Genomic DNA, 27,677 nt, shown 5'->3' on the forward strand with positions numbered 1-27,677 from the left:
GTGATTTTGGCTTTACGCACAATCCCTGGAACGTAAGCCTCACATAAGTTGTGGGCTTCCTGTAATCAAACCTCACTGTTTCTGATATATAGCTATTGTGTGTTGCTCAGTGTAGAGGCGATTCTCCTACTTGCCTCTTCAGAGTGTCACCTGCTCAGACATCTCAGCCTCTGCTACATCCTTAACACTTGCAGGCATGACAGCTAAGGCTGGGTTTTGCATACACAACAGAATGATGTGGAAGACTAGGCTGTGTTCGAATTTAATTTTTGATGACTCTTTTTATTCTGAATGGGTGAGTTCTCCATTCATGGAATCACTGAATTGTAGAGTTGGAAGGCACCCCGAGGGGAATCAAGTCCAACCCTCTGCAATGCAGGAATCTCTTGGATAGGAATTAGAATATAAAATAATTAGGCAAATTTGAAGGCAAAAAGTGCAACATCTGTCCTATTTGGAGATATACAGAATGTTGTTGTTGTTTAGTAATTTAGTTGTGTCTGACTCTTCATGACCCCATGGACCAGAGCACGCCAGGCACTCCTGTCTTCCACTGCCTCCCGCAGTTTGGGCAGACACATGTTGGACAAACTCCATGGACAAAGACAACAGGCATATACAGAATAGGACTTTTTTTACACTGTCTTTAGGTAGTTTCCACAAATTCTGCTTAACCATCTTGTGCCTTATTTTCTCAGCTTGGCTCCTTTTGGAAATAACACCAGGGCCCCCAACCACCTTGCTCCTGGTTTAATGTGTGGATTGAAATGCGGGTACTATTTGGATTTCACACTGGTCAAATTATGTGATGAAATTCTCAGCTCAAATTTGTAGCAAAATTTATATACTGTAAAAATATCTATTTTAGGGAGGGAGTGTGATTAAATATGCATAGAGAGAAAATATTATTTGATTTTTTAAAAAAGAGCAGAATCAGGACAGAACGTACATATGCATAAATCTGTGCAAAACTGGCTCAGAAGGGAAATAAGATAGTTTTTCAAAAAAGATCTGGGAAACACCTGTGCCTGACACCCTGAATAGCCAATATTTCACAGTGCTTTTCTTAACATATGAACTCAAAATGGCTTGAACGTGCCAACGTGTTTTATACTGAGGCAGACTTTGGATCTATCTATCCCAGTATTGCAACATCCCAGTCTAAGCAAGTGTGCGCTTGTGCAGCCACTAGTATTAGGAGCAAAGTATTAGACGTGCAATTCACTGTGAGGAATATGAGCCCTTCTAGTTGAAGGGGAAATTATCTGGATGGTAATATGCTTCAATTACACACTACTGAGTGAACCATTACATGCCTTGTTTGTCCAGTCTCTGCCAAAACCGAGACAATGATGCTTGCTGTAGTTTACTGAGCTGAGAGAAGAGACAACCGGAATAACAAGAGAATCACATTTTAGTCGATTTAAAGCATCCAGAATGGTTCTCAGGAATTCAGTGGAATTTCATAACTCAGCTGGCAGTGAAGAGAGACGCTCAAGATGCTTTTAATTAGAGCTTATGAATAATGCTCCTCTTGTGAGCATTCCACAGACAGCCACAAACATTCTCTCCCCCCCCCCCCCAAATCCTGTGACTGATGAACAAGCCCAGAGCTGAGGTTTTTATTTTGTAGGGGACAAAGAAGCAGGTGTATGAGTTCTTGGCTCAGCAGGATATGCTGTGATAGCCTTTAAATGCTTTCTAGATGTTGACTATGCTTCACATCAATCCTTTGGTTAAAGGAGGCAATATAAATGATCAATCATGGAAGGCCAAGGTATGGGAACCAGGATATCTGCCATACATATTTTTAAACAGCACTTAGAGGAGTGCAGGTGGCATAATTTATGGGGGAGAGGAATGAGGTGGTGTTTAACCATTTCCCCACCTGCCACTTACCCCCAGCCATTTCATATTCTGCCAGGATTCCTAGAGGTGTTGGCTGATGCTGTGAGAGGGGTTGTAGGTCAGTGGTCAAGCATTGCTTTGCACGCAGAAGCTCCCAGGTTCAACCCCGGGCATCTCCAGGTAAGGATGGGAGAGACAACCTGACTGGGACCCTGAAAAGCCACTGCCAGTCAGTGTAGACATTGCAAAGCAAGCTTCACCAATGGTCAGACAGGGGGTGGTTATCTATCTATTTATTTTTTTAAATACGCCCCTCTTTTTGTCAAGGAATTCAAAGCTGCTTTTGAATAATTCAATCCAGCCTCCAATCCATGTGGAAAGTTTCCGCCTTAGTCTGGCAAGTAGGCACCAGTTATTGGAAAGAACCATAGAGTTCCAATAAGCATAGAGTTGCAAGGAGCCTTGTAGATCAGCCTCCTTCCTTATAAGCAGATCTGCCCCCAAGCAGGCACTTCAGGCTGCTTTTTGAAAAAGGAGGCTGGAATTGTTTTTCATGAACAGATGTTCTTTCTAACCATCTGGTGAGTGGAAATTTGGCCCACCAAATTAAAATTCATTTCAATTTGACACCCATAGATTAAACTTTGAAAAATAAAAATGAAACTTATTTAATAAAACATAGTCAAGCATCTTGAAATTTTAGGATTCAGCAACCTCAGATTTCCGTGCCGTCCCATTTACCTGTTTTGTTTAAAGTAGCTACCAGATGTTCTCCATTTCCCAATTAAATCATGCTTCAGGTTTGAATGATGCAAGATGCACATGCACACAAAAGAATGAATCCAGTTGCAAAAGCAATTCATTTAGGCAGAAAGCAAACCCAGACAGATGTTACGCAAGAGCACCACACTTCAGGGAGGCACAGCAAACAGCTTTCCTTGCACACTTGGGGTTCAATATCACACCAGTTTTTGGTTCAGCAAGCAACTTTCATGCAGGCCATGTTGGCTGGTGAGCTCGCTAAAGCCTTCTGGATTTGTTTTGTTTTACTGAGTTTGTTTGGGTTGGACATGTTTTACTGAACTCATTCCCTACTCTACAAGCACCTCTGGCACAGTGCTTGCTTATTCCTGATCTCTGCTTTTGCTGTAGCTACAGCTGAGATCAGTTGTTTTCAAACTGTGTCCTGCGGGTGCTTCAGAAGCTTTTCAGGGCTGTGATGATAATCCTGAGGTTCACTTGGCAAAGTTACTGTCATTTTATAAGAACCAAACTCCACAATGGCAAAGCAGTCAATTCTGTGTTTATTGCCCATGTCCATTAACTAGGCAACCAATACCCTGGAATCCCCAGTTTAAACACCTGTAAGCCTTGATGCCAGGTGGAGGAGTGTCAAGTAGAAATTTTCTGATAATTCAAATTAATTTGATGGGGATGGGAAAGGGAAACCTTGTGTTGGCAAAAGCTTCCCTGGTTCATTTTACACAAACTTTGCCTGTGTATTGTAGCATTGTAAGACATGGATTGGTTCATCAGAGGTGGATAGACACTTTTGTCGGATCCTGATAAATTTAATTCTTTTTTAAAAGGTGAGCCCAGGAAATAATCTGAGAATTTTTCCTGAGGCATGCATGAAGAGCACAGCTTCATTCTTATGCTGATTCTGATGTTTTATATAAGGATGGAGGATAATTTTTTTCAAGTCTGCATTTTAAAGCTTTCCTTGCTGGTCCAAATTATATGTGATTTGGAATACAGTAATCTATTGGATTTTGCATTTCTCTTAATTCTATGATACTTTCAGTTTTTAAAACACACACACACAAATGATTATTTTACAGAAAAAACATGCAAAAATGCTTATTTTAGGGGGAATGCACTGAAAAGCACAAATTTGTATTGGGGGGGGGGAGAATGCATGGCAAATGTATACTTTAGGGATCAATGTGTCCAATTTAAATATGATTTTTTTGTGGGGGTGAATTCCCCTCTCCACAAAAAATATTCAGAACAGGGACAGAACAAACCTAAAACTGATCACATACAAAACTGACATGGAAGGGAAATGGGGAGATCTGTCCATCTCCTGCATCCTCTCACTTTTGGTTTAAACTGTTTATTATTATTTTATTGTATTTTTTATGTTGCTAGCTGCCTTGGGTGTTACTTCTATACTGAAAGAATGGGATACACCTCTTATGTAAAGTAATGTAAATACCACCTTTGTAGTTACCAGAGCTTAGAGAGCCAAAACAAAACAAAAACATCCATATGCTAGCATGTCACACTTGTGTTACTACTCCGCCCTGAGAACCAGGGCACTCATGTAGCCCCACCTGCTTTGGTTGTCACTTTCAAGAGGTAGCCTTCCAAGTCGACGTGAAAGTGTGGCGTGTCGTAAGGTAGGGATATGCGTGTCCCGTTCCACTTCACTGTGAGGTGCTGGTGGAGGCTGATGGTACTGCTGCCCAGCACAAGGTCTACAGATTTTGTCCAGGAGAAAGAGCGAGTCCGCCTGGCATCGTTCTTCACCAGCACCTGGAAGGGCGGGGTAGAGGAGGAGCAGTCTTTCGTCAAAACGTACTGACATGTTCCCTGAAAGTTAAATGTCCGTCCGTCAAAAGTGTTGTAGTGGGGGTCTCCAAATACAGTGCAAACTCCGGGCTCTGCAGGTGAGTGAGAAACAAAAGCACCATCAAGATCAAATTTCATGTTGGGAAAAGCAGGTATTAAATGAATGCAAATGGCCTTTCAACATTTTGGGCTACTTCATAAACAATGTGACTTAGGCATATATCTAAAAAAACGTGTGTGTTTGTGTGTGAATGAGACAAACACACGAAAGGAGACATGAAAACCATGCATTTTCTTTCAAGGGTACACTCAGTGAGAAACCTAGCACTGCTGTCATGAAATGGCCCTTAAGTCCTGGAATGATATAGATAGATTATCAGCACCCACAGTCTGTAGGATCCCCAGTATACTGTTGCAGCTATAGAGAATGGTAAGTGGAGGTAGAATCCATGAATTGTATATTGTAGCTCTGGCAATATACAGGACTGTTTGGAGGGGAGGTTTTCTCCCTCTTTCATAATCCTAGAATTTGAGTGTCATCCAATGAATGATAGAAGATTCAGGATCGACAACTAACGCTATATACAGCATTCCATGTGTAGCTGGTTTCATCACAAAGGTAAAGGAGAAGTTCTGCATTGACATAATAAAGGAAAAGGCAACTGCTGCTGTGCAGTCTGGATTAAACATTGCTATTCTTTGGAAGAGAAGAAATTCAAGGCAATGGAATCTGTTAAAGCCACAGCCCAACACAGAATTAAGTGCATTTGAAGATCCCACTGAAATAGATGGACTTTTAAGCATGCTTAATTCTGTACTGGATTGTAGCCTAGACTCTCAAATAATTACTGCCAGAACTGCTTGAAAAAAACTAAAACAATTTATGATGTCCCAAATGAACCAATTGTACGAATTGGAGCGGTGAAGAAATAATTCATAGGAAAGTCCTGGCATTTGTTTGTCAGATACATTTAACACCAATGAATCACCATAATCAAATTACAAGTGACAGTTTCAAAATCAGAAAAATGGAAGCAACTGAATCAAAGTGCTAAAAATTCAATTAGAAAAATCAACAGAAGCAGCACTGAAACCTCAACTCTTCTGTCTTTATTGCATCCTCGGAGGTTGAACAGAATCCATTCTGGAAATCCGTTCGACTTCCAAAATGCACAGGTGCACCGGAAGCAATAGCGGAAGCCACGCAGGACGTTCAGCTTCCAAAAAAACGTTCGAAAACCAGAACACTCACTTCTGGTTTTTCAATCATTTGGGAGCCAGAACGTTTGACTCCCAAGGCGTTCGGGAGCCGAGGTACGACTGTATAGTCCTTTAGTATGGTTTCTGAGGGCACCTGCCCTCCTCCTCCTGATGTTGCTACTCTGCTCCTCCATCTGGCCACACATTGAGCTAATCTGTCCCAGACATGAAGTGGGCTAGATTACCTCACCCCTCACTGTGTGGCGTCCTGTCCTGTGGACCTTTACAGCAAAAGGAAACTTCAGAGTGTGACCAAACTTTCATCAGGGGGTGGATGGACATAGGAATTGGGAAGAAGCAGTGCTTCATTTCAAGTGGAAATGATGATTAGGTCCCAGTCTTTCTGGGTGCAGCCTCTGGGGTCAGGAAGTCTTTCCCTTCATCCCTGGTGTGAAGTGTCTGTCCCCAGTTACTTAATGCTGAGGGCGCTTAAGAAGCGCTTTTAAGTCTCACTGATTTGAAAGAGAGTGAGTGAATCACATGCTTAATTCTCTCCCCTTCAGATGAATGTGACTTTAAAATGCATGGGTTCGGTTTTGACTTGACTAAACGAATATCCTTTTCCAGATTTACAAGGCATGGGGCCAAGCTGTATATCAACATATGCACCGACATGCAGCAAATGGCCATTTAATTCACATCCCCAGCTCTCACTATCCTGAATCAAGATCATGCAGTTTACTTGTCCCTGGACTTGGCAGTCTCAGTTTAGGAGCTCATGATGCGGTGAGTCGATACTCTAAATTACTTAGTTATTGGAAAGAGTTCTGAAGGATTCTTGGACGGTTTTCACGGTATCTAATAACCCACATGCCACAACACAAAAGAAAGAAATGACCATATTAGGAGGATGGCCCTCTTGCATGCGGGGAGCACTGGAATTCAAGACTCTCGCACAATCTGTGCAAAAGGCAGCGGAGGGAAGACGGGCCAGAACACCAGAAGAGTCAAGTTAATTCCAAAGTGTCCAGATGTAACAGACTCTTGAGGCAGGGCTTGCAGCTAATTTACAGCAGCCAAGGAAAATATTATATAAACCATAACTAAGAGGGATTTGGATGCTTTCTGAGTAAAACTATGACATTAAAAAACAGAATGGAGAGTAATTTGTTCACACATACATAACTCAACGGGACTTGGCTTTTCAAAAACCAAAAATGAAACACAGGAGACAGTTGGCCAAAATGTGAATTAGGCTTCAGTATCAAAGCAAGTTGCAGATCCTTAAATCAAATGGGGGCAAACATTAATTTGAAAGCTAGGAATATCGCAGGCAGAATGAAGCTGAATTGCATTCCTCATAGTGTACAAAAAAGCACACCCCAGCAAACGTGTCTCAACACATTTATACAGGGTGGCTCAAAAGTAGGTGAATCAATGAAATTCACCACAACAGATTATATGAATACACTTAACTGACACACAACATAGTTGGAAAGAATAGTGGAGTCAGATAAAAGGATTACTTTTCTTTACTGATACAGTATTGTGAATGATGACAGCGAACTTGAATCAAGAACTTTTGGGCCACCCTGTACTAAGGATAGCTTCACACTTGGTGCACATGCACTGCCAGGAATAACTTATACAGTTGTACAAGTATCTTTAAACACCCATGTATGCATGTCCGGAATGGCCAAGGCCCCCAGGAAAATGTATCCAGAATTTAAATATGCATATATGTTTTGCTCATCTGCAATTTACATGTTTATTGGGTGAAGATTCATTTCAATTGGGGGACCCATTTTCTTTAGGATCTGTTTTGTTTAGGATCCAACTTCCTATTCATCCACCTTGCCTGAGGGCATAACCTGCATAAAACATTTTATCTCCTTGTTGTTATTCCAAGTGCTACTGCCCTGAACCACAGAGAGAGGCAACCCACCAATCTGGAAAGGCCATTTTATTTTGGCACCTTCTCAGGCCTTGCTTGACTTCCAAGAATAAGGAGAAGGAGAGTCTTCATCATTCCGTTGGATAAAAACCTCAGTGGTAAAGTCAGCTATTGTGTTCTGAACCCCCCCACTCTCACTGGAAAAGCTTGTATTGATTTCAGTGGGCATCAGCACAGAAACACAAGACGGACCATTTTATTCCACAACGCCTCAGATGAATCACTTCCCCACAGCTACAAGTACAATTTGTTCCTAATGAAGCTAGTGCACCACTTGGCATATCTCTGCTGTTATTTTACAATGATGTGCCCACTGCTTGGTGTTAAAGGCGCATTGCCTCTGGTTTTTCACATGCTCAGGGCTCTTGTTTATATAATACACCAGGGAGCATCATGCAACAATTTAAGTTAATTGTTCTTAATTCAACCAAAATTACACACCACCAAGATTTAAAACATAGTAAGTTCTTTCAAAATTCAGTTAAAATATTTCAGAAAGAGCAACTCCTATACTCAGTGTTTAATCCCACTGACTTTCCATCTATAAATATTTTCATTATAGCCCAGGAAAACTACAAGCTGCATTAATTATGTGGAAAATCGTTCAGTGAAATTTCTCTCATTATCATTCTGGTATTTTGCAACTATAAATTGCACTGTACACTGTTTAAATCTATGTCCAATTAATGGACTAGCTGTGATTGAAAGGATAGTCTGGGTGAATATTTTTAGAAATATTCACCTGCTGTAATTCAAACCACTGTCAATCATAACCTATTTCCAGGGTGGTGTCCAAGGAATTCTACCCTTTTCGATGTTTATGGGCTGTTCCCTTTTCCTTTTCTCTTTTGTATATTCTTCTGTACTCCGACATATTTCCCATACACCATATTTTGTTTTTACCAGCCTTTAAATTGTACCTCCGTGCTGCCTTATAAATCACGTTGGAGAGACTTAGCATTTAGCACTTGCTTTCTTTGGAGAAAGTAGACTATTGCGCTTTCCAGTAATATACATTCACACCTTCACAAATGAACCTGGGTCTCTCTCATTTCCCCGGGAATATTTTGAAACATCAAACCCCAATCCAAGAAGTTAGAGTTATTGACTCCTAGTTCCAGACTATTTCTTCAGCGTCTGGGCTTGTTGTCAAGGGTTGTCTTTTGTGAGAAAGTAGACTACTTGCTAACCATCTGGCTACGGTAGCTGTGAAATCAATAACTGGTGTCAAGCTCTGGCTCATTAGGCTAGGCAAGAATCTCCCAATGATGGCAAATGGACTAGGCCAGGAGTAACAACATAGCAGTTGTGTGTGGAAGAGTTCAAAAACTTGTTGAAAAAATGCGAAGAATGAACTTACTCACTTTCAGTGCAAATGGGACAGCATCCTTTTCGGTTGAGGATCTTTCCCTAAATGGGATAAATATAAACAATATTTAATGGCGGGGGGAACACATTTGGAGCAATGGTTACCTTTTGAAAGTATAGAAAAATGTGGAAAGCAGAGAACTTGGTACCTTGACTTCTGCTTCATAAGGTAGGCGGAAAGCCATCCAAAACTTTCCTTTTGCAGCTATGTATCTGTATACAAATCTGCAACCAATCTACTATATATTTTGGAGAGCAATTTGTTTGTCCATTTGTTTGTTGTTGTTCTCTATAAGCTTGGACACCTCTCAAGGTAACGTCTCCAAACTTGGCATGAGGCTTCCCAATGTGAGGGTTGATGTTTGGGTGCTAGGACCATTTTGAATCAAAATGATCCACTAGATGATCCTCATTTTCATTTCCAAATCTACAATTCTATGGTTCTATTGTTTTTATAATGTCAGTTAACGTCATGCTCATATATATAAATATATGAGCTAAGACTATAGTGGCTTCCAATTTAAAGAAATAAAAAAACTTCCATATTGGGGTAGTAGAAGCAAAAATAAACTTGGTTAGTATAAAAAATAATAAAAATTTAAAAATACTCAATGAAGTATATTCAGATTATTATATACCATACATACTAGGGGCATATTAGTTGCATTGACACATTTCTTTAGCATTCAGCACTCAACTAGTGAACAATTTACACAGGCTTCAAGGTAACACAGAAAAGCAAAGTTAAACACTTTTGCAAAGAAAAATGGTAAAGGGAAAGACAGGCAGCCCAAAGAGACACATGGACTATTGGTGCTGATCTAAAACATACTCCATGATTGTCACTTAAAAGAAGCGAAATTAGCATCAATAGCAACAATGTTCCAGAACTTCCTCCAGCTGCCACAAAGTCAGGACAGGTTGAAGGTGCCTTGAAGTTTATGGAACACTTCAAGCATGTTGAAGAAAGGAGCAGGTAAAGAAAGCAGTCTATTTGGAGCTGGCTCACACACTCTTAATACAGTGGGTCGGTGCTTTGTGATACCTATAGAAGAATACCTATAGAGCAGGCATAGGCAACCTTGGCTCTCCAGATGTTTTGGAACTACAACTCCCATGATCCCTAGCTAACAGGGCCAGTGGTCAGGGATCATGGGAGTTGTAGTTCCAAAACATCTGGAGAGCCAAGGTTGCCTATGCCTGCTATAGAGGAATAGTAGGGAAGGCCTGGTCAAGCTGGTGTGATATAAACAAAGCTTTTTCCACAAGCAAAGCTCTAGCTCTAAGGCTATGCGGAGTGTTGCGTGCCTTATGCTTGCAGGTAAAAATAGAGCAAAGGGTGGAAATTGCAAATCGCATCATGATCAAATGCTGACAGGTTGAAATTTGAACTGCAATAAGAAAGGCCATGGAGAGTTGGCAGAATTTGGAAGTCGCAAAAGAAGTGTGGGGAAGTCTAAAGAACAATGGGGGGTATTGAAGTTTGATGATTAGAATATTGAGGAAAGAGGGTAAAGATCATAGAGTGAGAGGAAGACTCACTCAGACACGTATGAAGACTTTTTAATGCAGGTATTTTGCCACATGGGGTCACCAGCCAATTTCTGCAAGCATAGGGGACTGAAGGTTCTACCATAAGGAGAGAAATTGGAGTTTTGGTTTCAGACAACCATTTTTAATGGTAACAATATCCCCTGTTGTAGCAAAAGACTTGTAGCAATGGCTTCCAAATTGTTGAATGGGAGCATTTCCTTCGCTTTTTGTTTTTTAAAACAAACAAACAAACCTGAGTTGTATCATTTCTTTTTGTGTGGTCTGGATTCTGTGTCAGTGCTTATAGTGAAACAGATGGAACTTGACCACCTTAATTGAAGCTAAGTCACTTCCTGGATCCAATTTGCCTATAATGTCTTTTAAAAACTGATGTTTTAGACTCTAATCCAGCAAAAGGGGGGGGGAGAGAACCTACGGTAACTCCATCACCAGAGGCTGTGAACATACTATACCTTTAAAGCAAATTTGAAGCACATTTTCCCCCTCAAAGAATTCTGGGCAAGATAGTTTACCCTTCACAGAATTACAATTCCCAGCCAACCCTGAAGAAACTACAGTGCCCACAATTCTTTGACAAGATAAATGTGCTTTAAAATTGGAGTAAAAGGGGCTCTGTTGCTAGCAGTTTCAGTGTATGTTTTGAGGATAGAAGACATTTTCCTGTACTCTTAGCTTAGTTGCAAATTCTCCTCTTCACTTGGAAGACCAGCTCAGCACACAGCACATCATTGTAATAGGGTTGCCAGACTCAATAAAGGACAGGACTTCTGTGCCTTTAATTGCCCTGCTCTCTCTTGAGTCTGGAAACCTTAAAGAGAAACCAGCAGACCCTTTGTTTAATTTCCAAGCAAAGGGTCTGCTGCTTTCTCTTTAAGGTTTCCAGACTCAAAAGAGAGCAGGGCAATTAAAGGCACAAAAGTCCTGTCCTCTATTGAGTCTGGCAACCCTACATTGTAATCACCTCTAGGGTGCTGAGTTGTAAGGATGAAATACATTCTGTACATGCTCAGAAGCACATCCTTCTATGTTACCATGTTACTTATTTTCCGGGGCTGAGCCTGGGTTTTGAAACCCTTCGTATTAAAAACCTGCCTTCAAAGCCACTGTGATATAACAGCTAGAGGGCTGGTCTTATCACAACTCAACCATAAGGTTTGGTGACCTTGGATCTTAAGTCATCCTCTCTCTCAGCACAACCTACTCCACAAGGTTGTTGTGGAGGCACCACCCTGAAGGAAAAGCAGACGACGGGAAAGCTATTATAAAAGTAGGAATATGAGGAGGACTCCATAATGCTGACACCAACTCACAATCCGGTGCCCCCCAAAAAGCAGCCAAGGTGCTGTCATTTTGCAGAGCTGCTTCCTTCAGTACAAAGCACCTGTTGTAATAAATCACCTTCATGTCCTTCAATCACCGTATCCACAGGGAAAGGTTTTAACTGGGCAAACTAGACTAGCACGGCTGGGAGGTATGTAGCTGAAAAAATGCCTCTCCATTGCACTGGATAGTCTTACCTCAATGTTTTCATAAAAGGGCAGCAGCCATCAAGGAAGCTGCAAGTGGAAGGAATTCAAGCAAAATTAGGGTATGCCAGCCAACCTGCCATGGCTGGTTACCTGAGCCACCATGCTGGCACGGGAGTCTGTTTTGTCTTGTCGAATAAGGAAGCCCATTATTACTAACATGTGCTGCTAGAGTTCGTTTGCACCGAGCGCTCCCTTAGGAGCGGCCCGTGAGATGCAATTCCAATTTTGCCCATGAATATTTATAAGCAGACCACATTTGAGAATGTATGAATTTTGTAGGGTATTTTATTATTCCCCTCGTTTTATGAGAGTTTCAGTTTTATATCAAGCGCTATCCTTTTATTTTTCGTATTCTTTTGAAAAGACAGAACTAATTAGGGTTTCTTTCTTTCTTTCTTTCTTTCTTTCTTTCTTTCTTTCTTTCTTTCTTTCTTTCTTGGTGGTGGTGTTCCATTGTGCAACAGCAGCAGCTGCTGTTGTTTTGTGCCTCATTTGGCACTGGAGTACGGCCGGCAACTTTTCTTTCTGTTTGTAAGAATAGCAGATGTGTACGAAAAAATTCAATACTGTCCACGTTAGGCATGGGACACAGGCCCCAGAGTAAATCCGAAGCTCAAATCCATAGGCTCAAAATGTATCCACGGAATAAAGATCGCCAAAGATTGTCATACAACACAAACTAAGCCTTGAGTTGCCGCTGAATGCAAAGGACGATGGATAGGATTTTAGTGACCTGTTTTCAGGTCCGTATCAGACGCCTGGTTATCCAAAGAGGGTCCAGAAAGAGGCTGAAATGGCTCAGCCTTCCAGCAGGTCCCAGAGCCCCTTCAGATATCAAATCATTGGGCCCCAGGGGCTTCCACTTTTGTTGTACCTCTCCTAATATGGATCATGCCTTCCCCATAGAGTCCAAAAAGGAAGAAGCACAGCAGTCTGGGCCTGGGGGGGAGGGGGGGGCTTCTGTTCATCTTGCACAGGTGTGGGAGTTTCCAAGTGCTCCTTGCACACTCCCCCTTTCTGGCATGTAGACTGGATGACCCCTGACCCTCGCTACTAAAATAGCACAGAGCAGTGTTGGGTCCCCTATACAGACAACGGGCTCAAAGTCCTTTGGACACCAGTGCAGCCAATGGCCCAATGAACATTGGAAGCTGCCTTACAATGTGTGAGTATTTCCTACACAGACTGGCAGCCAGTTCTCTGGGTTTCAGCCAGAATATGTTCCATTTCTAATTGGAGATTCCAGGTATTGAGCTTGAGACCATGTGCTCTGCCACTCTACCAACCATCATTGGGATACAGAAGGCCTACTTGCTCTAATTTGGAATCGAGTCGTTATTAATCCAGGAAAATGGGGGTGGGGTACTCAGAAAAATTGCAAGTTGTACCAAAATTAGGAGACATATTAACAGACATATGTTGTTTCTCAACACTTTTAAAGAAAAATCTCAGCAAAGTTAATGGAGCTAAGGTTGGATCATCATTTTCAGTGCTCTGTATGTGGCCAAAATAGCACCATCCATGCACAAAAGGGATCATCATCAGGAGAGTCTAGAAAATCAGAGGGGAGGGGATATAGAATGGAGTATTGTGCAAGAGAGTATGGCTGGCTGGCTGGATCTTTGAAAAGGAACACTCCACACTGCAATGTTTTCTATTGTTGCAGGTCACAATTGTTACAGTCACATTGCTACCAAACAGGCAAGCAGGTAACTTGACATCCCCCAAACACACATTTCAGTTTTCACTAGGAAACCTGTCTGGAACAATGAAAACTTGCCAACTTTTAATGTTATCAATTTAATAAATAATAATAATAATAATAACTTTTAATTTTAACAATTTTGGTGTCTCAACAAGACCAGGGTAGCATGAAAGCAAAACACAGTATCCCAAACTGCCTTGTACAATAAACATTATGACTGGGATGTGCATTGTGAAATTACTAGTAACACATTCATTATGAACCACAGCGCCAACTGATTCTGCATAAAATTAGCCTCTAATTATCATTTTTTCCCCATTCATGAAATGCATTCAAATGTAATGTTATAGCTTCATCCCCCATCTCTCAAAGCATAAAGATTAGTATTAGATTACTTAATCAGCCTTAACTCAAAATCAACAGGAAGTGATTTTTTGGGGGGGGAAGTAACATGAGGCTGCTTTAGATGATGAAGTCCATTATGGCTGATGACATGATGCTTTTATGATTCATGGCTCTAAAGAACTCTCTCTGAAAATACTGTGAATCAGCCTGTCCATTATTTTTTTGTAAGACCACACCTCGCTTTCTTGAGCACAGAATAAGATACACGAGACACAAGCAGATAACCGTGGACACTGAAGTATAACAGAGTTCCCAAGAGTGTTAGAGGTACAAAGTAATATACTTTCCCTTTTGTAATTCCCTCTGGGAGAGGGGTACCAGATAAGGTGCTTTTGAGACATTTCTGAAGTCATTCTATTCTAGCAGGATTTCATTACCCTGCTTCAGTAACATCTACATGGCAAGACCATAGTTAAGTACTACGTTCTCGATGCACAAATGAGCTTAGGCTCACACTTGCTCATCTTCACAGAGTAGAGGTACCCTGAAACTCACATGTACACACCTGCGGATAGTTGCTGCAGCTCTGGTACCTCTAAAAGTCTCTAAAATCTCTCAAGAAATCTCTTTAAAAAGAAGAAAGCAATTGCAGGCAGCACTGAACTAAGTTTTTTGCTGTTTTTGTTGTGGCAGTGTTCTAATTATATTTTATACAGTATCTGCATTTGCCACACAACTGTGGGCAAACACAGTTTCTCCTTGCAAACACAGATGAATGCAAATCTGAGGACACATCAGTCTGTGGGACAGTTAACAGTAATGCCAAATTTGTCTACTAACGCTATATAAAGACTATGCAAATGTTTTTATCGCTTTCTTTACCTACATCCACCTGTAGGATAAGCTTAGCAATGTACATTGAAATCCTTAGCACACTTGCATGTCAGCAAATTCCACTGAAATACTAAGTCATACTTCCAAGTAAGTAAATTTAGCCAGCTCCAAACATTTTAAACAGATACTTATTAAGCAAATCACCATGCCTATGGCACAAGACACTCAATGAAGGCAAGTAAAGCGAGAGCTATATACCGAGCATGAAAGGAAAGAGCACTAGTTGATGTAAAACTGGGATTAGAAGTCACTGAATCAGAAATAAATGTCTGGAGCAGAGCAGAAGAAACAGGGGGAAACATGCTGTCCTGTTCTGAATATTTCACTCTGCCCCAGGACTTGGGAGTCTCCTTATGGTTCTCCTTTTCCCAAGCCTGCGTAAATCAAGCCTGCCAAAGTTTGTACTGAAAAGCTCTATCAATTTATAAACCGGAGGAAAAGGACACACACTCACATGAGGGCAGCTGCTGACTGGAATGCACTGCTTCTTGCGACACTCAGTCTTGCCTTTCACACAAGCACAGATGGTGCAGTTAACGGAGGACCACATCTCTCCATCCTGCAGGAGGGAGAACATGATACAGCCATCAGCTGGGGCAGCAGAAGGAAGCAGTTCCAGTAATGCATCATCCTGTTATACAAGGGAAAAGCAACACTCTCCCTGTTGGGGAGTTATGTCATTGTTTAGTCTAAATCACTTCTGAGATGTCCATCTCCACCCAGTTTCAGAAGACAATTTCCCAGTCAGCTATTTCCCATGAGTCATTTTTCTCCCTCTGCTATTCTACATAATATTTTAATAATATGAAGAAGAGAGACACTTGAGGAATTCAATTTATCTGAATTCTAATGTGAACTGACCTGATCTGCACTCTTTAGACTAATGTGTGGATCAGAAAATAATCCAATTTTACACTTTCCTGAATTTTACAATGCCTTTCTTGGCTTTAAAATGATCCCCCTCAGATTGCTCAGTTTATAATCCCAGTTTTGAAAACTGAGGCAATAAACCAAGAAGTAGTGGACATATGGAAAAAATAATTATTAACAGATCTCAACAGACCAAAGCAAGTATTAACGACAAAACAAAATAAAGGTTGTTTTCCACAAAACACAATGTCTATGGAACTACAAGAAACAGAGACAACTAACTGTAACTGTTCAACCCTATACATATTAGCTTAGAAATAAGTCTTATTATGCTCCATGGGCCTCTGTCCCTAGAAAGTGAATGTATGAGTGCAGCCTTAGGAAATAAGAATGATTGTACACATCGACTAAGCCACTGTAAGAGGCTGGACAGTCATTGTCTGCTGTTGTAATTTTGTTCTGTGGAATACAAGCCTGGATCCCAAGATCTGAATTTTCTGCACCTGGAAGTGGTTTTTAGACATGAGTTTCTGGAACAGCAGTCCTACCAAACCCCAGACTTCAAACGCCTATTTTGAAACTGAGGTGTGTTTCAAAAGCAGTGTATGGCTTGGGCACTTGGGTTTAAAGAAAAAAGTCGATCCTTTGTATGCACGTGAAGTAGCTCCTTTGAGTACAAGTCAATATGATAATCACAAGGAGTCGTGCATTTGTGTGTGTGTGTGTATGAGAGAATGCATGTAAGTAAAGAGAGAGACAATTGGCTGGTGGCACAATGGTTTTTCTGTGTGTAAGCACCAACTGAATGAAGAGTAGTTCCTTTCAATTGACTGTAAACAGGGTTTCCAGAACCTACGTACAGTGCATCTTTGTGTAATGTACGGGGTGGTGGTGAATGCAAATGAATGAAAAGCAGCATTGGCTGAGTAAATACTATGTGCATAAGGGATTTAACTTTTCATCTGATCCCAGGATCTCTCAACACACAGATGGTCGACACAGTGTCAGAAATCAGTTCCAACAGAGAGGTAGGGTGTGGGGAGAGAGAAACTCTGCATGGCTTGAAAAAAACAAGCAGGCACCCAATAATATGGGGAGTTTTTTGGGGAGGGAATCCCCAATGACCTTGGGGTAGATTATTACTGCATGCCTTCCCAACTCATGAAGCACTGTCTGTATCTATAGCTCTGTACTTTATATCCAGAAAGGTGAATTCAGTTCCTATTGGTTCACCTGTGGGTGGGAGGGGAGGTTCCATTTTGGCTTTGTCTATTCAGCCATGCTCTCTACAGGCCACAGAGAAATACCTTTACTATAGCTATCAGCACGTGCTAAGGAAACTGAATCACATCATTATAATGCATTTTATAGCACAGGGAAGCAGCATGGCTGTCTGCCTAGGCAGAAAGGAGTCAGTTTACCAGACTGCAGAAAGCTAATCTTTTCCCCCCGTTTTATTTTAATTCCTTGTCTCTGCACTGCTAAAAGATAAAACCACTGCTCTGGATTCATTGCAACCTGATGATTGTTCAAGTGTTGCAATGATACCCATGTGGGGCAGCTTCATTTTTTTTAAAAAAGAGCATTTACCCGGAAGATCTTGTTGCCAAACTTGCAGACTTTTGTTTTCTCTGGGGACATGTACGAGACACACTCCTTGCAGCACTGCTCTTTGCCTTTAATGCAATCTCCAGGAGGTGAGCATTTCTTCTTACACACCACAGTGGAATCCTACATGGAAAGAGGAAGGGAGGGAGAGAGGTTGCAGATAAGAGGATGAAGAGGATAACATTCCCTCCTCAGTTAGTGACTACTGCATACATGAAGTGGTTGCTAAACTGATGCCGCTATGGAGACAATGGAAACTACAGTAACACAGTAAGAATATCTACACAGTACATATTGTGTACACACACAATACAGTAATCCATCAAACATTAAAAGCTTCCCTAAACAGGGCTGCCTTCAGATGTCTTCTAAAAGTCTGGTAGTTTTAAAACACTGAACCTTTCAGGCTATGCCTAACCCCCACCCAAATGTATTTATTAAATTTCTATACAGTGGACGCTCGGGTTGCGAACATGATCCATGCGGGAGGCACATTCGCAACCCGCAGCGTTCGCAACCCACGTCTGCGCACAGGCGTGTCGCGATTTGGCAATTGCACAAAGCGTGATTTAGCGCTTATGCGCATGTGCCGAAATCCGGAAGTAACCCGTTCTGGTACTTCCGGGTTCGGTAGAGAGCGCAACCTGAAAAGACGCAACCTGAAGTGGCTGTAACCCAAGGTATGACTGTACCACCCTTCATCCAAGGATCACAGAGCAATTTACAATATAAGAACACAAAAATGCATAGCATAGTAACAAACAAAAACAATACCAGCCCACCCCCCCCAGTTTAAAAGGCCATAAATGGTTTAATTAGCCAAAGGCCTGGGAGAAGAGGAATGCTTTTGCCTGGTGCCTAAAGAGATATTAACAAAGGCACCAAGTGAGTCTCCTTGGGGACAGCATTCCACAGATGGGGAGACCATTCTCGTGTTGCCACCTTCTGGGCCTCTTGGGGAGGAGGCACAAGAAGAAGGGCCTCAGAAGATGATTGCAAGGACTGGGTTGGTTCATATGAGGAGAGGTGGTCCTTACTATGAGATACATCTGAAAGTCGATGGGTGCAAGCATTGTAGCCCCCAAACTATAAGCATCACTTCTGTGCCATGAAAAAGACATAAAGGTTTACTACCAACTCACCCTGCAGGTACACTTAGTACAATTGTCGTATGCAAAAGAGGCTCCATTGTCATAAACATCACTGTGAAAGAGGCAGCTTCCAAATGGGAGATCAAACACCTTCCTCTGCCCTGGGAAATACAAACAAGGGGGGGGGTGATTTAAAGGGAGCTGCATCATCAACAAAGATAGCTATTGCTCATCTGCAAACTATTATTGACTGGGTTGTTTTGTTTTAATCCATTTATACGGGATTTGTTTTTTAATCCTTTTTTATACTGTTTGAAGAAATTACCGATTACCTAATGCAAAGATAGGGGACTATAAAACGATGCTGGCAAATCTCTATGAAACTTGTGCAGTGGAGGGATTCTAAACCACTGATTTGTAACAGCTTGCCTTGACACTAGACTTCTGGGTTCAATAGGAAAAACTGATGGCTCGATGTGAATGATTTTTGGAATAGAGGGAGGCTGAAGTTTTGTTCATTTGCTAATTAGCAGGTCAGAGTATTGCTCTGTTTATTATTTGAGTATTGTTAATATATGGCTAGCACCAGTATGTATTTTTCCACGGATGTTATATCAAATATTGATGTACTGTATTAGATGATTTCCTCCCTATGGTATTATGTACTTCTTTGCTGGGTCGCTTGGAGATCTTCGGGTGACAAGCGACTAATAAGTTTAAATAAATAAATGGATAAATGATAATCACACAAGACTATTGACCCATCTAGCCCATGGCCAGTGGCACTTCTGAGGGTCACGTACAGGGTTTTCCTAGTTCTGCTGCCAGAGATGTGTTTGAAAAATAATAGTAAACTCAAGTATCTGGGTACCAGTCCTCATGTGGCCAAAATGGTACCACCCACAAGAAAGAGACAGCAATAAGCTCGGTGAAACCCCAACGTTTAAAGAAGCACAATTTATTTATATTTTTTTGTGGGGGAAAGAAAACAGCTAATGTGGGGAACCCAAACTGACTTTTGAGGATGAATATGGGAAACCAGAAGAGAGGGTTGGTGGAATGGAATATCTGGGACAGGAACACTACTGCAACATTTAGCTGCAGGTCTCACTTTAATAAATAAAACAATTAATTACACACTTATGGACTGCTTCATAGCTTGCAACCAAGGAAGCAGTGTACAACAAGATAAAAAATGAAATAAAGTACAAACCCCCCACAAGTTCTAAAAACAATTAATAATATCTCTACAAACACTAAATGCAATAAAACAATTTCTACAAATGTACGATTAATATCCCATAAAAACAAAACAAAAAGGTATTGCAACAATGGAGTTGTCTGAGTTTAGGAGAAGCCAAGAATTGGACCTGGGTTTTATACACACAAAGCCTGTGTTATATGGCTTGGCCTAACTTTAAATGTGCTTCTATGCTCTTTACTAAGAATTTTGTTTTGTTTCACAAAGACGTAAAACTCTAAGGTCATACCAGACAACCCGAGTCCCTTATACCTAATTGCCCTCATATTTGTCACCATTTTTGACAAGCACTGCCATTTCAGTACTGAAATACAGACAGATACAGACAACATTGTAATGTAGATTTATCCCCATTTTACAGCTTGAGGAAAGGAGGTAAAGTGACAGCAGCTTTCCCAAGGGTTCACTTACACCAGTGCTAATAAACTATGTACCTGGAAATAAACTTTTAAATGGCTGGGCTTTCTAGAGATGATTAGCATGCACAATTATACTATACCAATAAGTATTTTTGTTTTCAAAAGTTTCATTTCAAAATTAAGAGCTCACTCTGGACTCACTCCGGACTTTGTCATGCTTAAAGCAGACACACTGATACTAGTAGGATTTAAATTGGTCATGACTTAAGCCCCATTTATACCTATGGGTCTACTCTGCACATGATGGGAAATCTGGATTCAACGCTCTATTAGGATTATGAATAAAATCATATAATTCCTGGGTGAATGATTACTCTGACCTAATTATTGGAGGGGTTGTTGTAAAAACTGTTAAGGGTTTGGATAGCAGTACTAACAAAAGGCCCAAGAGCCTTTACAGGTTGTCTTGTAACAGAACCATCACAACACAGCAGATGTGTTGGAGAGGATTTAGATATAACTATGTATGTAATATCTGGAACCAATTGAGAGGGGACACATTGCTTGCCACCTCAAAACTTGTTCTCCCTCACACCTGTTTTCCAGATTTCACCCCCATCCTACTGCCTCAGACAAGCCCACAAACACATCTGCTCTATTGCATTGGAATGGAAAAGAGAATTGGCTGCAATATGAAAAATCTCTGGGGACAGGAACTCTTGCCTCTCTTGTAAGAATCTGGAGGCAAAGTCTGAGGAAGGTGGAAAGGATCTTCCACAATGAGCTAGAAGAAGACGATTCCTGTTGGATTAGACCAAAGGCCCATCTCAGTGGCCAACCAGATGTTTCTGGGAAGGCCAGAGGCAGGACTTGAGGGCATTAGTCCTTCTCCACAGTTGTTAACCAGCAATTGGCATCAAGAGGCTCACTGCCTCCGAATTTGGAGGCAAGTGTCCAGCCATTATGACTAGTGCCCACTGATAGCTCCATCCTCCATTTTTTCTAATCCACTTTCAAATCCATCTAAACTGGTGGCAGTCACCACATCTTGTGGCAGCAAATCCCATTAACTCTGCGGTGTGTGAAGAAGTACTTCCTTTTTCCTGACTGCAGACTGTTCTCTGAGCCAACTCCTGATGAAACCCAGATGCTGCAGAGTAGGCAGGCATCTCCCAGTTGGTCCTCTCTTGGCCACATGAGAAGAGAAGCAAAGAGAAGAGAAGAGAAGATGGTGGTGCAGCGCTAGAATAAAACTAATGCTAAATATTGTTTTGAGGTGTTAACGTGAAAAATTGAAGGGGTTTAGTCTGAGAAGTTGAGGCTTCACGTCTGATTAGACTTTAGGTATGCCACATCAAGGACTAAAGGTTAGGGAACCTTCTCACTTAAAACTACATCTTTTAGAATCAACAACACATCCCATGGAGCTTTGACAGACCACTCAGAGCTTCTTGGGAAAAGAGGCCCTCTCATTCTCTGTGCAAGCTGGATTTCGAAGGGGCAGAGGAACCAGAGACCAAATAGCAAACATGCGCTGGATTATGGAGAAAGCTAGAGAGTTCCAGAAAAACGTCTACTTCTGCTTCATTGACTATGCAAAAGCCTTTGACTGTGTCGACCACAGCAAACTATGGCAAGTTCTTAAAGAAATGGGAGTGCCTGATCACCTCATCTGTCTCCTGAGAAATCTCTATGTGGGACAAGAAGCTACAGTTAGAACTGGATATGGAACAACTGATTGGTTCAAAATTGGGAAAGGAGTACGACAAGGTTGTATATTGTCTCCCTGCTTATTTAACTTATATGCAGAATTCATCATGCGAAAGGCTGGACTAGATGAATCCCAAGCCGGAATTAAGATTGCCGGAAGAAATATCAACAACCTCAGATATGCAGATGACACAACCTTGATGGCAGAAACTGAGGAGGAATTAAATAACCTTTTAATGAGGGTGAAAGAGGAGAGTGCAAAATATGGTCTGAAGCTCAACATCAAAAAAACCAAGATCATGGCCATTGGTCCCATCACCTCCTGGCAAATAGAAGGAGAAGAAATGGAGGCAGTGAGAGATTTTACTTTCTTGGGCTCCTTGATCACTGCAGATGGTGACAGCAGTCACGAAATTAAAAGACGCCTGCTTCTTGGGAGAAAAGCAATGACAAACCTAGACAGCATCTTAAAAAGCAGAGACATCACCTTGCCTACAAAGGTCTGTATAGTTAAGCTATGGTTTTCCCAGTAGTGATGTATGGAAGTGAGAGCTGGACCATAAAGAAGGCTGATCGCCGAAGAATTGATGCTTTTGAATTATGGTGCTGGAGGAGACTCTTGAGAGTCCCATGGATTGCAAGAAGATCAAACCTATCCATTCTTAAGGAAATCAGCCCTGAGTGCTCACTGGAAGGACAGATCGTGAAGCTGAGGCTCCAATACTTTGGCCACCTCATGAGAAGAGAAGACTCCCTGGAAAAGACGCTGATGTTGGGAAAGATGGAGGGCACTAGGAGAAGGGGACGACAGAGGACGAGATGGTCGGACAGTGTTCTCGAAGCTATGAACATGAGTTTGACCAAACTGCGGGAGGCAGCGGAAGACAGGAGTGCCTGGCGTGCTATGGTCCATGGGGTCACGAAGAGTCGGACACGACTAAACGACTAAACAACAACAAATTCTCGGTGCCATGGAACATTCTTCAAAACTGAAGAGAATGGAGACAACCCTGGATGTGCAAAGTTCTTACTGTATATTACAGCACTTAAATTCATGCTGGAGCTAATCTATTTGAGCACTTGAGTCTGTGTGCTTGGTATAAGACAAGTGCCCTGCCAGAGTCTGGTTTATAGTATACTTGTCACATTTTGGTTTGGAGTCAGTGTGCCTTTAACAAATCTCATCTACTGTGAACAGACGTTTGAATAATCCCCACCTGCAATGATATTGCCAAGTCTTACAACAAGCACACGTCTTTAAAAACGGCTCTGTACATCCTGCAGAACAATCTCCTTGATGTAATGTTTTGAGTTAGAAAGCAGTAATCACTAAGTGATGATGTGCACCAGCCCAGAAGATAATTCAGTACAACTTTTATGGCATGCCAGCCAAGTCTTGCAGGATATGAAAAATCCCAGTCAACGCCAAGACTGTCCTATGAAAATCAGTTCAAGATGTTCAGAAATCCCATATGGGACAACACATCCTTTGCATCGCTGTACATTGCATGAAAGCACATTATATTGGTCTGGCAAGGCAGGAAACAATAAATGAGTTATCTAGCTTGTTCACTAACAAAGCCTCTTGCATTGTCGTATCCTCCCAAAAGCCAGTTATATAATTCCATCTCCCTTTTATACTGCAGGTACATCTAGAAGCAAGCCATTTTACCGCCTAGAGCACTTGCACCGCCCAATTCAGCAGTAGCTAAAAAGATGCTACAACTAGGCCTACAACTTTCATCATCCCCAGCAATTCACTGCCAATAGTCAGAGATAATGGGAGCTGTATTACAACAACACCTGGAAGATGCCATGTAGGCTATGCCTGGCCCAGTTCAAGAGATGCTCCTCTGGAGTAGTGCTGGAACATTACGGCTGGGTTTGGGGAATGGGATCAGCCATATGCTGATGTCAAGGACTCTATTTCTCATTATCACTGGAGCTACAGGGATGTCTTGCAGGTGCTGGATCTCTGCATGGGGACAGTAGTGGTCTGGATAAGGGTCAATAAACTGAGGCTGATCCCAACAAGATGGAAGAACTGTGGGGTGGTAGTTCTTGGATCAAGGAACTGGGTAGGCAGCCTTTTCTCAATGGGGTTAGCTGTACTTTCCTGGAAGTACAGCTGCAATATTGGAAGAGTCTAACTAGCACACAGGATGTAAAGATAATTACCATTAGCACATAGAATCATAGAATTGTAGAGCTGGAAGGGACCCCGAGGATCATCTAGTACAGGCATCCCCAAACTTCGGCCCTCCAGATAATTTTGGACTACAATTCCCATCATCCCTGACCACTGGTCCTGTTAGCTAGGGATCATGGGAGTTGTAGGCCAAAACATCTGGAGGGCCGCAGTTTGGGGATGCCTGATCTAGTACAACCCCATGTAATGCACAAATATGCAACTGCCCCATATGGCGATCAAACCTGTAACCTTGGCGTTATCAGCACTATGCCCTAACTATCTGAGCTGATATACTCCCCCCCCCAAATGCAAATTGTGGAGATCCTTATTGGAATGATGATATAATCACAGTGTTGGAAGGGATCCCATGGATCATCTAGCCTGCACAGCAGCCAGCTGATTTCACATATTCAGGGAAGAATTCAATATCACACTAAAACAAATGTTCTATCAGCGCAAGCACATCTGCTTTGCTGATGGAACAACCTCCCCTTCCTCCTGCCACACGCTGTTCGGGGGCGGGGATCACATAGCAGAGGAGAGGGGAGGAAACCCTGTTGCGCTAGCAGGAGCCCTTGCTCTGCCTCTTGCTAGCACAACTATTTAGGTGACCCCAACCTTCACTCTAGATACCATTTTTGAACGCAAGGAAATAATTCGTCATCTCTAGTTGGTTTTGTATATTGATTACTGTTATAAGAAGGGTTTTGTACTCATTTGTGGTTTAATAAATTAAATAACTAAATAAGTGAACAGATGTGTACTCTGAGGATAGCCCCTGATCCAACTTTGTCACTCCATCCCGGTAGCCTCAATGGCACAGACTGCATCTTTCTAGCAGCTGCAGTCTTTCATGGATACAGTGGCCTAGCCACAGTCACTCTTACCCTGGCAGCCCCCTATTCAGGCCCGTCTTAGCCATAGAGGCTAGTGGTGTGGGGAGCCACGGCGCTGGGCGCTGGAGGGTGCTAGGGAAGAGGTCCAGGGTCTACGGCTCGGTAGGGGATGTGCGGAGGCACTGGGGTGCCGGGCGCTGCCAGCGCAGCTCCCACCGAGGCCACTTGTGGTGGCCCACCCCGCTTGTCTCCTTCGCCGGCTGCTTGCCCATTGCGCTGCATCAACCGCCAGCCGAATGGCCTGCGCAGGAACCGCAGCATGGTGCGCCTTCGCTCCGGGGGAGGCGAGCTCCCTCAGCCGCACCACCAGCCGACGCCCTGTCGGTCACTGTGCCACACTGCCTCCCTTCCTGCCGGAGGTGGCGGCTGCACAAAGCCAGCGGGCAGCGCCGACCTGTCACAGCGGGCACCGTCACTCTCGCTCGGCTGGGGCCAAAAGGGGCCGCGCTCGTCCCGCGGAACCGCTTCCCTCCGCTCCAGGCTAAATTTTATTTTTGGGAAGGGAGGGGGCGCCAGAGGGACCTTTGCACCATGGCCGTGGATGTGGTTAAGACGGGCCTGCCCCTATTTATATTATTGTAATGTACTCTGCAAGAGGCTTTACTGAAAGATGGTCCAGAAATGATCATTAGTGCAGGATGCTGCCACTAAAATGTTCACTGGAGTAGCTATTAGGGATCATATACTGATCTTTAAAGTTCTTAATTGGCTCCCTAATTGCAGTAGCCTCACCAGATTCTTCAGTCTGGAAGGGAGGCCCTTCTTGTCTCACCACTAGAATTTCTATATTTCTATACACTGGGTGGTAATATGGGGGGGACAGTGCCTTCTGAGTAGTGACACACTGATATGGAACATCTTCCCCAACCCACCCAGAAGTACGACTGTTTTATTTATTTATCTCATACAATTTATATACCACCTGACTGTAAAACAAACAAACCCAAGCAAACCACAACGTTGCTAATGTTGCATCTAGATGTTAGTCTGTTTCTGCAAAACATTTTCATGTGAATTACAGTTTTATCTGCTCTAATCATTGGATAGTTGTTGCCTCTTTTAAATATTATTTTAACCCACCCTGTGATCATTGGGTGAAGGGTGGGTTTAAGATGGTCTTACTAAATAAATAAAATATCATACAGCATTACTCTCATTTGGGGAGAGTAAAAACAGATGTACATAATAATCCTCCAGATCCAGTTCCGAAAATCACATTTATTCTCCAAAGTAAATAGTACATCTGACATCTATACAAAACCAAATTTAAGCGGCCAAGATTTGGCTTAATTCTTGATAAAGAAAAACAGAAAAAATATGAAAATAATAATGAGAATACCATTGTAACAGATATAATTTTCTAACTATATGCAATTGTTCTCTTTCAAAACTTTCGGTGCTATATAACTATGCATAAGCTTCCCCAAGTGTCTGTGAGTTGTCTGAAAGAAAAAGTACAGAGTACATGCAATATGCCTGTTTAAACAACCACTCACCCAAACATTTTGGGCAACACTGTCCGGATGGAGTATGACTGAGATGCTGGGGACATGAAAGAATGGGGCACACTTCCTGTACGCACTGTGTCCTGCCACCCTAAAAGAAAATAGGGTCAGTTAGAGAACACACAGCTGAAGAATGCAGTGCAGCCTGAGCCACACTTCTCTAAATGCACTTTAATTAAATGCTAACGTATCGAAAATGCACCCAGCAGGAAAGCTGAGAGTCTCACCTATACAAACACTTCAAAAACAACGCCTTCATAGGCCAAATCTTATACAATGCATTTCAGCATATTGTAACATGAACATCCACACCATATGAAGCACACGGTTGCCTAGAAGGAATCCTGGGGAATTTTGTTTGTTATGGGTGCTGAGAGTCCACCTGACACTGATACAGAAACTGTGCACATACACTATGCAAAAGAATGAAATATCATTATTCCCTCCTTCTTTCTCCCCCCTTCTCTCTGCCCTAACCTCACAATGCTACGATAGCAGTATCCAGTCCTTTTTTTTCTGGGGGGGACACAGGGGTACATATACCAACATTTTGTGAATATTTGTACTTTTGTCCATTTACCATATTTATTTCCCCCGATTTGAACTCTCAAATGGTGATTTTCTTGAGTTAAAATGAGAGTACCCCTAAACTTTTTTTTTAAAAGAAAAAAAAGCACAGGCAGCATCTCATACCGAGTGTAACTGACCTGCTCTCATTAATTGAAAACAGAGACGTTCTACGGTATGTACCTTTGTTATCCATTAAAATCTTTCTTTTCTTTTCTTCATGGAGTTACAAACAGAGTTAAATTTGGTTTCAGGTTTGAAACCGTTACTTTATTTTATTTTAAGCCGTCTTTCTATAATCTTGTGACTTCTCCCGAGGGAAAGTTGGATCCAAAAGGCAGGAGAGGCAGACTGGTGCCTCCACACCAGACAATTGCTGCTCTAAATACTACCACTGTGAGGGGGAAACACAGAGCTAAAAACGAAGGCAAAAATCCCCCATAAGCAGTAATGAAGCAGGCACTGGGAAATGAGAAATTAATACGGGAACATGAGGCCGGATTTTGAGAAAGATTGTTTTTAAAAGAATAAAGAGCTATCCTTGGAGTTATACGGTACAACATAGAATAAAGGTCTTGGGAATAAAATAGAGAGGGTGAATGTCAAACTGTGAAAGATATATTGTTTTGGCCAACACAGCCCTTTAAA

General features: G+C 42.1%; 1 protein-coding gene across 3 annotated transcripts in view; it reads right to left on the reverse strand.

Annotated features, from left to right (window-relative positions):
• The window catches only part of BMPER (BMP binding endothelial regulator), a 157,882-nt gene that overhangs the window by 53,008 nt on the left and 77,197 nt on the right, over nt 1-27,677 (reverse strand). For 2 of the 3 annotated variants that reach the window (XM_060280577.1, XM_035128736.2), the window contains 6 exons: nt 26,454-26,553; nt 18,592-18,701; nt 17,432-17,572; nt 15,426-15,530; nt 8,941-8,986; nt 4,185-4,514 (listed from right to left, as the gene is read on the reverse strand). In XM_060280577.1, the coding sequence (XP_060136560.1) occupies nt 4,185-4,514; nt 8,941-8,986; nt 15,426-15,530; nt 17,432-17,572; nt 18,592-18,701; nt 26,454-26,553 (832 nt within the window). The remainder of the gene's footprint in view (nt 1-4,184; nt 4,515-8,940; nt 8,987-15,425; nt 15,531-17,431; nt 17,573-18,591; nt 18,702-26,453; nt 26,554-27,677) is intronic. The other variant, XM_035128737.2, reaches the window with a different exon arrangement.

This window comes from Zootoca vivipara, chromosome 12 (genome assembly GCF_963506605.1).
Source record: "Zootoca vivipara chromosome 12, rZooViv1.1, whole genome shotgun sequence".
Taxonomy (NCBI): Eukaryota; Metazoa; Chordata; class Lepidosauria; order Squamata; family Lacertidae; genus Zootoca; species Zootoca vivipara.